At 43.8% G+C, this 14,279-nt stretch overlaps 1 protein-coding gene across 2 annotated transcripts in view; it reads right to left on the bottom strand.

Annotated features, from left to right (window-relative positions):
- Positions 1–14,279, bottom strand: part of LOC133557215 (DNA mismatch repair protein Msh2-like) — a 73,604-nt gene that overhangs the window by 30,834 nt on the left and 28,491 nt on the right. For both annotated transcript variants that reach the window (XM_061907508.1, XM_061907509.1), the window contains 5 exons: positions 14,065–14,174; positions 10,283–10,406; positions 7,622–7,772; positions 7,454–7,551; positions 6,480–6,728 (listed from right to left, as the gene is read on the bottom strand). In XM_061907508.1, coding sequence (XP_061763492.1) covers positions 6,480–6,728; positions 7,454–7,551; positions 7,622–7,772; positions 10,283–10,406; positions 14,065–14,174 — 732 coding nt within the window. The remainder of the gene's footprint in view (positions 1–6,479; positions 6,729–7,453; positions 7,552–7,621; positions 7,773–10,282; positions 10,407–14,064; positions 14,175–14,279) is intronic.

The following is a 14,279-nucleotide window of genomic DNA, read 5'->3' as shown; positions in this document are numbered from 1 at the left end:
GTAGATATTATGTGACTGGGCCGGCACGCAAAGGCAGTGCCATTAAGGTTTATTGGAGCTCTGTACTTCTCCCTACGTCCGTGTACCACTCCGTACAGCGGCGTTTTAAAAAGTAATACATTTTACTTTTTGAAACAGATACCGATAATTTCCGATATTACATTTTAAAGCATTTATCGGCTGATAAGATTGGCAGTCCGATTTTATCGGACATCTCTAATCACAATGCAACTACCGTATTTTTCGGACTGTAAGGCGCACTTATAATCCTTTCATTTTCTCAAAAATCGACAGTGCGCCTTATAACCCGGTGCGCTTAATGTACGGATTAATTTTGGTTGTGCTTACCAACCTCGAAGCTATTTTATTTGGTACATGGTGTAATAATAAATGTGACCAGTAGTTGGCAGTCACACATAAGAAATACGTGTAGACTGCCCTATGACGCTCATAAACAACACCAAAACTTACTTAACGATCTTAACCTAATGATCCATTGAGAATATAGAACATTACACATGGCGCTCAAAAAGCTCTGAAGCCGCACCGCTTGATGGCGCGTTACGGCTACAGTAGTAAGACCTACTCTTCAACATACGAGTATTTGGGAGGACCGCAAAATGGCACGTATTAGCAGACATGTTACCGGGCGTTTTGTTACGCAATTTTATGCAAAACCAACTTTTCTTACCTTCTGGTAAGATGTCCTGAAAATGTGTGCGCATCCTTAAGCGACGGTAAAACAATCTATGCAACATTTTGACAAAAGAACCACCATTACATGTTATGTAGGCCACAAAGAAGTGTTTTTAGTTTTAAAAAAATCATAATATCCTTTTAATGCGCCAATGGTCTGGAAAATATGGTATTCTGTGACGACATCAAATACTTACATGGGACGATATGGCATTTTTTAAATATCTCGATATTTTTAGGCCATATCGCGATACACGATGTATATTTCAATATTTTGCCTTAGCCTTGAATTAACACGATGCATATAATCACACCAGTATGATGATTCTATGTGTCTACATGAAAACATTCTTCTTCATACTGCATTAATATATGCTACTTTTAAACTTTCATGCAGAGAGGGAAATCACAACTAAGTCAATTGACAAAAACTGTATTTATTAAACAGTTATTAAGCAGTGGCACAAACATTCATGTCATTTCAAAACAGAAAGTGCAAGATTGTCAGAGACATTTAAAAACAAGCTATTGGTGCACTTTTGTGCATGATGTCACACAAGATATTTTAATAACTGTCAAATATAAATAGTGTTCGTCCTTCGCTATGTGGTAGGTTACTGCCGACATTATCTCCTGTTGTTGTTGTTGACTATTTTTTTCAAACGGTATTGATCTGGAAAAGTTTGCCACAGCACTTTGATGGCGTGGGCGTGTGGCACTGAATGGAGATGTTGACATGAGGAGTAAGCACTCTTCAGTCTCTAGCGGCTGACTTTTCAAATGATGCTACATATGAGCAATAATGCTACTTTTGGTAGCAACGCTTTTGCCCCACACTTGACAAATTACGGTTGTCTGTTCGACATATTCCCACTTAAAGCCAAACCACCTCCAAACGATGGACCCCCTGCGGTTTTTCTTGGGAATTAATTCTTCTTTCATTTGTTACCAGATTCGCACCTTCTTTCTCGTATTACCACTCGCACCACAGCTAAGGTTACCCATGCTACTACCTCTCTGCTCCCCGAGGGCGTATACGTATGTGATGCATGTAAGAAGGTGCGCTTGTTTTATGTCTCTGTGAGAAGGAGAGACAACAAAGAGTGGGAAACGCATGTAGTCTAATGCCAGAAGCTAAAAGCAACTGTGTGAGAACGTATACCGTATTTTCCGCGCTATAAGCCGCACCCAAAAGCCACAAATTTTCTCAAAAGGTGACAGTGCGGCTTATAACCCGGTGCGCCTTGTATATGTATTAACATAAATATCTATTTTCATAGAGTTTAGGTTTCGCAATTATGGTAAACAGCCGCCATCTTTTTTCCCCGTAGAAGAGGAAGCGCTTCTTCTTCTACGGTAAACAACCGCCAAGGTAAGCACCCGCCCACCTGGAAAGAGGAAGCACTTCTTCTTCTACGGTAAACAACCGCCAAGGTAAGCACCCGCCCACCTGGAAAGAGGAAGCACTTCTTCTTCTATGATACGCAACCGCCCAGGTAAGCACCCGCCCACCTGGAAAGAGGAAGCACTTCTTCTTCTATGATACGCAACCGCCAAGGTAAGCACCCGCCCACCTGGAAAGAGGAAGCACTTCTTCTTCTATGATACGCAACCGCCAAGGTAAGCACCCGCCCACCTGGAAAGAGGAAGCACTTCTTCTTCTATGATACGCAACCGCCCAGGTAAGCACCCGCCCACCTGGAAAGAGGAAGCACTTCTTCTTCTATGATACGCAACCGCCAAGGTAAGCACCCGCCCACCTGGAAAGAGGAAGCACTTCTTCTTCTACGGTAAACAACCGCCAAGGTAAGCACCCGCCCACCTGGAAAGAGGAAGCACTTCTTCTTCTATGATACGCAACCGCCCAGGTAAGCACCCGCCCACCTGGAAAGAGGAAGCACTTCTTCTTCTACAGTAAACAACCGCCAAGGTAAGCACCCGCCCACCTGGAAAGAGGAAGCACTTCTTCTTCTACGGTAAACAACCGCCAAGGTAAGCACCCGCCCACCTGGAAAGAGGAAGCACTTCTTCTTCTATGATACGCAACCGCCCAGGTAAGCACCCGCCCACCTGGAAAGAGGAAGCACTTCTTCTTCTATGATACGCAACCGCCAAGGTAAGCACCCGCCCACCTGGAAAGAGGAAGCACTTCTTCTTCTATGATACGCAACCGCCAAGGTAAGCACCCGCCCACCTGGAAAGAGGAAGCACTTCTTCTTCTACGGTAAACAACCCCCAAGGTAAGCACCCGCCCACCTGGAAAGAGGAAGCACTTCTTCTTCTACGGTAAACAACCGCCAAGGTAAGCACCCGCCCACCTGGAAAGAGGAAGCACTTCTTCTATGATACGCAACCGCCAAGGTAAGCACCCGCCCACCTGGAAAGAGGAAGCACTTCTTCTTCTATGATACGCAACCGCCCAGGTAAGCACCCGCCCACCTGGAAAGAGGAAGCACTTCTTCTTCTATGATACGCAACCGCCCAGGTAAGCACCCGCCCACCTGGAAAGAGGAAGCACTTCTTCTTCTATGATACGCAACCGCCCAGGTAAGCACCCGCCCACCTGGAAAGAGGAAGCACTTCTTCTTCTATGATACGCAACCGCCCAGGTAAGCACCCGCCCACCTGGAAAGAGGAAGCACTTCTTCTTCTATGATACGCAACCGCCAAGGTAAGCACCCGCCCACCTGGAAAGAGGAAGCACTTCTTCTTCTATGATACGCAACCGCCCAGGTAAGCACCCGCCCACCTGGAAAGAGGAAGCACTTCTTCTTCTATGATACGCAACCGCCCAGGTAAGCACCCGCCCACCTGGAAAGAGGAAGCACTTCTTCTTCTATGATACGCAACCGCCAAGGTAAGCACCCGCCCACCTGGAAAGAGGAAGCACTTCTTCTTCTATGATACGCAACCGCCAAGGTAAGCACCCGCCCACCTGGAAAGAGGAAGCACTTCTTCTTCTACGGTAAACAACCCCCAAGGTAAGCACCCGCCCACCTGGAAAGAGGAAGCACTTCTTCTTCTACGGTAAACAACCCCCAAGGTAAGCACCCGCCCACCTGGAAAGAGGAAGCACTTCTTCTTCTACGGTAAACAACCGCCAAGGTAAGCACCCGCCCACCTGGAAAGAGGAAGCACTTCTTCTATGATACGCAACCGCCAAGGTAAGCACCCGCCCACCTGGAAAGAGGAAGCACTTCTTCTTCTATGATACGCAACCGCCCAGGTAAGCACCCGCCCACCTGGAAAGAGGAAGCACTTCTTCTTCTATGATACGCAACCGCCCAGGTAAGCACCCGCCCACCTGGAAAGAGGAAGCACTTCTTCTTCTATGATACGCAACCGCCCAGGTAAGCACCCGCCCACCTGGAAAGAGGAAGCACTTCTTCTTCTATGATACGCAACCGCCAAGGTAAGCACCCGCCCACCTGGAAAGAGGAAGCACTTCTTCTTCTATGATACGCAACCGCCAAGGTAAGCACCCGCCCACCTGGAAAGAGGAAGCACTTCTTCTTCTACGGTAAACAACCCCCAAGGTAAGCACCCGCCCACCTGGAAAGAGGAAGCACTTCTTCTTCTACGGTAAACAACCCCCAAGGTAAGCACCCGCCCACCTGGAAAGAGGAAGCACTTCTTCTTCTACGGTAAACAACCGCCAAGGTAAGCACCCGCCCACCTGGAAAGAGGAAGCACTTCTTCTATGATACGCAACCGCCAAGGTAAGCACCCGCCCACCTGGAAAGAGGAAGCACTTCTTCTTCTATGATACGCAACCGCCCAGGTAAGCACCCGCCCACCTGGAAAGAGGAAGCACTTCTTCTTCTATGATACGCAACCGCCCAGGTAAGCACCCGCCCACCTGGAAAGAGGAAGCACTTCTTCTTCTATGATACGCAACCGCCCAGGTAAGCACCCGCCCACCTGGAAAGAGGAAGCACTTCTTCTATGATAAGCAACCGCCAAGGTAAGCACCCGCCCACCTGGAAAGAGGAAGCACTTCTTCTTCTATGATACGCAACCGCCCAGGTAAGCACCCGCCCACCTGGAAAGAGGAAGCACTTCTTCTTCTACGGTAAACAACCGCCAAGGTAAGCACGCGCCCCCGTAGAAGAAGAAGCGCGCGGCTAATCCGATTCATTTCACTTGTGTGTTTCTGTAAAGACGACCACAAAATGGCTCCTACTAAAAGACACGCGTACAACGCAGAATTCAAACTCAAGGCAATAAGTCACGCAGAAGAACACGGAAATAGAGCAGCAGCGAGAGAATTGAACATAAATGAGTCAATGGTGCTTAGGTGGAGGAAGCAACAAGATGACCTGCGCCAAGTAAAGAAGACAACACAGAGTTTGAGGGAACAAAGCAAGATGGCAACAGTTGGAGGACAAACTGGAACAGTGGGTAGTTGAGCAGAGAGCAGCAAGCAGAAGTGTCAGCACCATCACTATTCCCATGAAGGCAACAGCGCTAGCAAGCCAACTTCACTTGGATGATTTTAAAGGTGGTGCTTCTTGGTGTTTCCGCTTCATGAAAAGACGCAATCTCTCCATCCGCACACGGACTACTATTTCACAGCAACTGCCAAAAGACTTTCAAGAAAAGCTGGCTACTTTCCGCGCATATTGTAAAAACAAGATAGCTGAAAAAAAGATCAATCAATCAATCAATCAATGTTTACTTATATAGCCCTAAATCACTAGTGTCTCAAAGGGCTGCACAAACCACTACGACATCCTCGGTAGGCCCACATAAGGGCAAGGAAAACTCACACCCAGTGGGACACCGGTGACGATAATGACCCAGTGGGACGTCGGTGACAATGATGACTATGAGAACATGATACTGTGATACTGATGATACTGATGACTATGAGAACATATGAGAACATGATACTGTGAAAGATCAATCCATAATGGATCCAACACAGTCGCGAGAGTCCAGTCCAAAGCGGATCCAACACAGCAGCAAGAGTCCCGTTCACAGCGGAGCCAGCAGGAAACCATCCCAAGCGGAGGCTGATCAGCAGCGCAGAGATGTCCCCAGCCGATACACAGGCGAGCAGTACATGGCCACCGGATCGGACCGGACTCCCTCCACAAAGGAGAGTGGGACATAGAAGAAAAAGAAAAGAAACGGCAGATCAACTGGTCTAAAAAGGGAGTCTATTTAAAGGCTAGAGTATACAAATGAGTTTTAAGGTGAGACTTAAATGCTTCTACTGAGGATCCGGCCAGGAAGGCAGGATTCATGCAACTGCCGGACAGCAACAGCGACACTGACTCTGAGGACTTCGACGAGACGTAGCCCGCCATTTTGGATGCTGTATTCGCCCAATTTTTTAATTCAGACACCGAAGAAGAAGAATTCGAGGGATTTATGGATGAGGAATAACTTCTGAAGGTGAGCTTTAAATGTTTATTTTGTGTGCTGTGACATTAACGTTGGAGCAACGTTGAGTTATTGATGTTGCTATTGCTCTGCAATATTTTGAGTGTTACTATTGTTGTGATTGCACATTTGCACACTGGTTTGTATTATTAAAGTTTGACTGACCTGACTGTTTTTTTGACATTCCCTTTAGCGCAGCGTGGGCGCGGCTTATGACCCGGTGTGGCTTATAGGTTAACAAAGATTTTAAATATGCCATTCATTGAAGGTGCGGTTTACAGCGCGGAAAACACGGTACTCAAATATCACGATGTAGTCATTTTCTATATCGCAGAGACAAACCTGCAATATATCGCCCAGCTTGCATTGGACATTTGAAGAGAGAATGTGCTCACCGGTAATGATGAAGAAGCTCTTCTCTCCCTGCACGAAGGAGACATCGTTGGGAATGAAGCAGGTGTCGGCGTCCGCCTCCATGCAGGGGTGCCGCGCTTGCCGCAGCTCCAGGCGCCGGGGCCGCTCGTCCGTCAGCAGGCGGGGTCGCACGTAGGGCACGGGGGCCGAGACGGACACCACAGCGAAGCTGACTACGGCGTCCAGCAGAGCCACCGTGTCGCCCAGCGAGTGCAGGGGGTCCACGTAGCCTAGTTTCACAAGATGAACAAGCGTGAGGGCTTCAATTAATCTGATCAGCTGATTGAGTTCATATATGATTTTTTTTTATAAACAAGGTAAGCGAAATTAATTGCTGAAGTTTACAGAAAGCAAAATAAGGCAAACAGATGAATTGATTAACGTGGACCCCGACTTAAACAAGTTGAAAAACTTATTGGGGTGTTACCATTTAGTGGTCAATTGTACGGAATATGTACTGTACTGTGCAATGTACTAATAAAAGTATCTATCAATCAATCAATCAATCAATCAATCAATCAATGTTTATTTATATAGCCCCAAATCACAAATGTCTCAAAGGACTGCACAAATCATTACGACTACAACATCCTCGGAAGAACCCACAAAAGGGCAAGGAAAACTCACACCCAGTGGGCAGAGAGAATTCACATCCAGTGGGACGCCAGTGACAATGCTGACTATGAGAAACCTTGGAGAGGACCTCAGATGTGGGCAACCCCCCCTCTCTAGGGGACCGAAAGCAATGGATGTCGAGCGGGTCTAACATGATACTGTGAAAGTTCAATCCATAGTGGCTCCAACACAGCCGCGAGAGTTCAGTTCAAGCGGATCCAAGACAGCAGCGAGAGTCCCGTCCACAGGAAACCATCTCAAGCGGATCAGCAGCGACTTCCTGTTTAATCAGTGATATGCAGATGGAGCAGTATGATGAACATGTGATGCGTTTCCACACCTGAGGCGATGTTGATAATCTCTTTGACAATGGCGTTCTGGGCCTCCTCGTACTCCTCCCTGCTGCGGGTGTAGTCCTCGTTGAGCGAGCTCAGCTTGCTGCGGACACACGCGCCAAACTGGCGGTTAATGCACAGGACACCTGAGGGCGTGTGTGTGCCACGCTGACCTGTTAGTGAAGCGCACGCCGTTCTTCTGCACGTCCAGCGTGGTGAACTTCTTGTTGTTCCTCAGGCTCTTCTGCTCCTTGCAAGTGACGCGCAGGTAGAAGCCCAGCACGCCGCTTGACTCCAACTTCACCGTCTTACCCGCGTCCAAAGCTGCAACGACACCATGTGTTACGGCTGCTCTTGTGTTCAAAAAAATAAAATAAAGATAGCAGAGTCGCCCTGAGTAGGAGGTACTGATATATATATACAGTGGGGCAATACAGTATTTAGTCAGCCAGCGATTGTGCAAGTTCTCCCACTTAAAATGATGACAGAGGTCTGTAATTTTCATCATAGGTACACTTCAACTGTGAGAGACAGAATGTGAAGGAAAAAAATCCAGGAATTCACATTGTAGGAATTTTAAAGATTTTATTTGTAAATTATGGTGGAAAATAAGTATTTGGTCAACCATTCAAAGCTCTCATTGATGGAAGGAGGTTTTGGCTCAAAATCTCACGATACATGGCCCCATTCATTCTTTCCTTAACACGGATCAATCGTCCTGTTCCCTTAGCAGAAAAACAGCCCCAAAGCATCAATCAATCAATCAATGTTTACTTATATAGCCCTAAATCACTAGTGTCTCAAAGGGCTGCACAAACCACAACACAAACCACTACCACATCCTCGGTAGGCCCACATAAGGGCAAGGAAAACTCACACCCAGTTGGACGTCGGTGACAATAATGACTATGAGAACCTTGGAGAGGACGAAAGCAATGGATGTCGAGCGGGTCTAACATGATACTGTGAAAGTTCAATCCATATTGGATCCAACACAGTCGCGAGAGTCCAGTCCAAAGCGGATCCAACACAGCAGCGAGAGTCCCACCCCCATGCTTCACGACAAGTTGAGTTTATACCAAAATGGATACATGAATGATGCAGCAGAGGATTGGGAGAATGTCATGTGGTCAGATGAAACCAAAATAGAACTTTTTGGTATAAACTCAACTGGTCGTGTTTGGAGGAAGAAGAATACTGAGTTGCATCCCAAGAACACCACACCTACTGTGAAGCATGGGGGTGGAAACATCATGCGTTGGGGCTGTTTTTCTGCTAAGGGGACAGGACGATTGATCCGTGTTAAGGAAAGAATGAATGGGGCCATGTATCGTGAGATTTTGAGCCAAAACCTCCTTCCATCAGTGAGAGCTTTGAATGGTTTCAGCATAATTTACAAATAAATTCTTTAAAATTCCTACAATGTGAATTCCTGGATTTTTTTCCACATTCTGTCTCTCACAGTTGAAGTGTACCTATGATGAAAATTACAGACCTCTGTCATCATTTTAAGTGGGAGAACTTGCACAATCGCTGGCTGACTAAATACTTTTTTGCCCCACTGTATATAGAGCAAAACCCTGTGTTGGTGCGCATGCCACTTTTAGAAAGTCACGTGACCGATCATGAGCTGTTTTGGTCACATGACCGATACGTGAACTGTGTCGAACTGACGCCTGCGCGCCAAACTGTGTTCATAAGGAAGAGCATCCGTCAACGAGATGCCGCTGCCAACAGAATCGCCGCACTTCTGTTGTTGGTCATTTGAAATTTATCGTCGTCGGAGATTATGGAGCAGCCTCAGGCAAAAATAAAGATTTCCGCCGTGAAATAATAACTAAGAGAAATCGTCTAAAATTTAATACGTTGGAGAAACTGTTATTTTTAATAAAAATGTGTAAAAAAAATAAAAATAAAATAAAAATCCCTGTCCACAAGCACACTCATTCAAAACACGTTCTCCTAGATTTCCATGTTATGATACAGGTTCACATTATTTATTGATTGTATTAAAAAATATAAAAATATATTTTTATTTAAATGAAGATATGAAATAATCCTAAATGAAATAAAATGAGTTGGTTTATATTATTATATACACTAGGTCAGTGGTTCTCAACCTTTTTTCAGTGATGTACCCCCTGTAAACATTTTTTTAATTCAAGGAACCCCCTAGTCAGAGCAATAAGTGTGCGCAGCAATAGCTGTCCAATAAGTGTGCACAGTATTAGTTGCCCTATAAGTGTGCGCAGCAATAGTTGGCCAATAAGTGTGCGCAGTAAAAGTGGCCAAATAAGTGTGCACAGTAATAGTAGCCCAATAAGTGTGCACAGTAATAGTTGCCCAATAATCGTGCACAGTTATAGTTGCCCAATAAGTGTGCACAGTAATAGTAGCCCAATAAGTGTGCACAGTAATAGTTGCCCAATAATCGTGCACAGTAATAGTTGCCCAATAATCGTGCACAGTAATAGTTGCCCAATAATCGTGCACAGTAACAATAATTAGTTATTACACCACAAGCCATGCATGAATAGATTAACGTGGACCCCGACTTAAACAAGTTGATAAAAACTTATTGGGGTGTTACCATTTAGTGGTCAATTGTACGGGATATGTACTGTACTGTGCAATCTACTAATAAAAGTTAGAATCAATCAAAGGCATTTACGCTTAAAAGTAATGCTTGTAATTTCCTTTAATGAGTGAGAAGGTTGACATTTAACTGTGTAACACATGACTAGACTCCAATCCATTGGTTTTAGCTTTTTTTTTTTAAATCTTTTTTTCATCCCCACTTTCGAGTGTTTGTGTGTGTGCATGAGTTAAAGTACCTAGCTCTCTGGCAGCACTGTTCAATACACCCTGCATGCTCTTCTCTAAGTCGTCCATCTTGTCTCGCAGCTCACTCAGCACAGGATCGAAGGACGCCTTCACCAGGAACTCATGGTGTTCAACCTGGAAAAAAAACACGACGTAGACAATATCTTTTTTAATTTGGTAATATCTCATTTAGTTTACTTCAGTTATTTCAATTATTTTAAAGGCTTAGAAAACATTTGTATATAGAAAAATATATTCTATGCACATACCATATTAAAATCCATCTATATAATCGTAAATGAAGTTTATTATTTCTACATTTATAATTTGTAACAAACGCACCCAAGTTCTCCGGGTGTCGCTGCCACCACGCAAATTAAGGAGTCACGGGTGGGACCTGATATTCAGCTGGGAACGAGTAAAACAATAAATAAACAAGATATATATAACTTTAAGCCACAGCACGATCAGGCTTATATTCAGAGGTGGGTACTAACGCGCTACATTTACTCCGTTACATTTACTTGAGTAACTTTTGGGATAAATTGTACTTCTACAAGTAGTTTTTATGCAACATACTTTTACTTGAGTATATCTATAGAGAAGAAACGCTACTTTTACTCCGCTCCATTTATCTACATTCAGCTCGCTACTCGCTACTTTTTTTTAATCGATCTATTAATGTTTGTTTTGGTTTATGACAGAGCTTCAAAGTAGAATCTACGCATGCCTGCGTTTCACCAATCACATGCAGTCACTGGTGACGTTGGACCAATCAAACAGAGCCAGGCGGTCACATGACCCGACTTAAACAAGTTAAAAAACTTATTGGGGTGTTACCATTTAGTGGTCAATTGTACAGAATATGTACTGTACTGTGCAATCTACTAATACAAGTTTCAATCAATCAATCAAAAGTGTAAAGGAAAAAAGACACTTTTTATTTCAACCGTACTTACCATCAAAAGCCTAAAGACTGATCGCACAGTTCCTGTCTTCACAATAAAAGCGCCGCTCCATCGCGCTTGCGCTAACAAAATAAGAGTCTCCGAAAGCCAACGCAAACAAGCTAGCAAGCCACAGAGTTTGCTGCCAATGTATTTCTTGTAAAGTGTATAAAAACGAATATGGAAGCTGGACAAATAAGATGCCAAAAGCCAATGACTTTCATGTGGTATTAGACAGAAAAGAGGAACTTTTTTTCTCCTCCAATTGAAAACGTGGACGTCTGATTCCAATCAATGCAAGTCATCAGAATCAGGTAATACACCAACTTATATTCTTGTCTTCATGAAAGATAGGAATCTATATCTTAAACATGCATGTATATTCATTAAAACACCTTTAACATGTGAACAAAAACGGCAAATTAAATAAATATAAATTATATACTGTATATATAGGTATATACATATATATATATATATATATATATATATGTGTGTGTGTATAAATGATTAGTGTGTGTATGTATGATATGTGTGTGTTTGTATATGTATATATGAGGTAGATCACCTCAACTTGGTCATTTATTAAGTAATTGATAAACGTTGAAAAACTTATTGGGGTGTTACCATTTAGTGGTCATTTGTAGGGAATATGTACTGTACTGTGCAATCTACTAATACATGTTTTAATCAATCAATCAATCAATGAAATCAATGAATGCCTACTGAGGCTATGGTGCTGTTAAGTTATTGTGGCTCAATGTGCCATTTTTTAAATTTTATTTTAATGTACTATTATTTAATATATATTATTGTTTTAATTGCTTAAGAGATATTCCTGGCTCTGAATTTGCTCATTGCTATTTTTATGTTTTTGTGCATTATTTGTTGCCGTAATCAGGTTACTCATCAGTTACTCAGTACTTGAGTAGTTTTTTCACAACATACTTTTTTCTTTTACTCAAGTAAATATTTGGGTGACTACTCCTTACTTTTACTTGAGTAATAAATCTCTAAAGTAACTGTACTCTTACTTGAGTACAATTTCTGGCTACTCTACCCACCTCTGCTTATATTTAATATGCCACAAATTAATCCCGCATAACAAACACCTGCCCCCTCCCGCCCATATAACCCGCCAATACAACTCCAACACCTGCACAACACACTCAATCCCCCAGCCCAAAGTGCAGTTCACCTCCCCAAAGTTTATACAGTTCATATATTTCTCCAAAGTCCCCAAAGACATGCACATAGCGGCACGCACGTACGGGCAAGCGATCAAATGTCTGGAAGCCGCAGCGTACTCACGGTACCGCGTCTGCGCATCCTGCTCAAAGTCCTCCTGGTTATAGTCGCTGTTGTCCCACTTCTCCACAGGCCAATGGTAAGTCCACAAAAACGGTCAAAAATATGAGGATCCCTCCATGCAGTGGCTCCGCAGCAAAAAGGCTGTGGCTGACAGGTGCTCCAGCTATTTCTGCTTCCGCCCAGTCTGATAACACCGGATGCCTTTTATATCCCCACATTTTATTAAGTTATATTTTCAATATTAACATGATTATTTAATACGGCGGTAACAGTTCATAATATTTGGTAAATGGATGACAATAAATGTATATAATTATTTTCCCAGCTGAGCACAAGGTAATTGTGACTGGCAATATTTATTATACATATACATTAGGGGTGTAACTGTACACAAAAATTTCAGTTCAGTACGTACCTTAATTTAGAGGTCACGGTTCGGTTCATTTTTGGTACAGTAAGAAAACAACAAAATATAAATGTTTTGGTTATTTACCAAATTTGTTAACAATGGCGTAACATACATATTCACACAGGGTCCATTGCCAGGGTTAATGTGGTCAACATAGATAAAATAACTTAAGATAAGGCTCAGAATGGTTTCTTAACAAAACCTTTTTACATATAGAGTGCTTTTTTTGATTGATTGTTTGATTGAGACTTTTATTAGTAGATTGTACAGTACATATTACTTACAATTGACCACTAAATGCAAACACCCCAACTTGTTTAAGTCGGGGTCCACGTTCATCAACACCACCCCCCTAGCCTTGCTAACTTGGCAGTAAAAGGACATATGGGCTTATTGTTCTTCCACCATAGAAGTGGGTCAAAATGTAGTTTTTAATGCAATACAGCAACTCCCTGCGACCCCGAACGGGACCAGCGGTAGAAAATGGATCAATGGATGGTCTTAAATCTGCTGCTATAAAAGCATTTGTTACTGCTTAAGCCCTACCTGACTCGCCGAGGAGAGGCTGCTTGAATGCGGTGGTGCCACTTCAAAGGAGTTAGCATGTTTGACGTGTTGGCAGAAGCGTATCCTACTGCTGCTGAACAATGTCGGAAAACCTCCGCCCTCCATTGTTGCCAAAGTGTTCCCAAACAAGAGATTTTAACGAGGCAGCAGGGTCTTCCAGCTCTGGCTTTTGCATGCTGTCCCAGCCCGGTCGCTGCTAGCCTGCCGTGCGTTGTGCCTCGCTCTGCATTGTTTACACGACCTGCGGTGCGCTACCTAATATGTCCGTGTGGGAACTCGTTCGGTACACCTCCGAACCGAACCAAAACCCCCGTACGGTTCAATACAAATACACGTACCGTTACACCCCTAAAATATATAAATATCGATGGACCCCTATGGCCATTACAAATTGATTAGTCGTGCATATAAGTACAGGGATGCATGTAAATTGGTGAGTTAATTAATAGACGAATAGTAATTAACTGATAGTGTACATTTTTTAATAAAAACGCAGTGCAGCACTCGACAGCAACCAGCAGAGGCACTGTAGACTGACCCTTGTCGATGTTAATTTTACCTGGTTCATGTCCAGCGTGGTCTCGATCATCTCCTGGTACTTGGTGAAGTCGCCCTGCAGATCTCTGAGGGGGGAGATAAAGACGGCCTCCAACAGGACCCGGTAGCTGCCTGGGATGGAACATACAGACATTTACAGGATGCTCAACACAGCAGGGATTTAGATTAGATTACACTGTTCCCCTCTGAAGACAAGCATGTACTGTAAGTCACGTT

Source organism: Nerophis ophidion, linkage group LG08, assembly GCF_033978795.1.
Source record: "Nerophis ophidion isolate RoL-2023_Sa linkage group LG08, RoL_Noph_v1.0, whole genome shotgun sequence".
Lineage (NCBI taxonomy): Eukaryota > Metazoa > Chordata > Actinopteri > Syngnathiformes > Syngnathidae > Nerophis > Nerophis ophidion.
The sequence above is the reverse complement of the archived record's forward strand: the minus strand, read 5'-3'. Positions and strand labels throughout refer to the sequence as shown.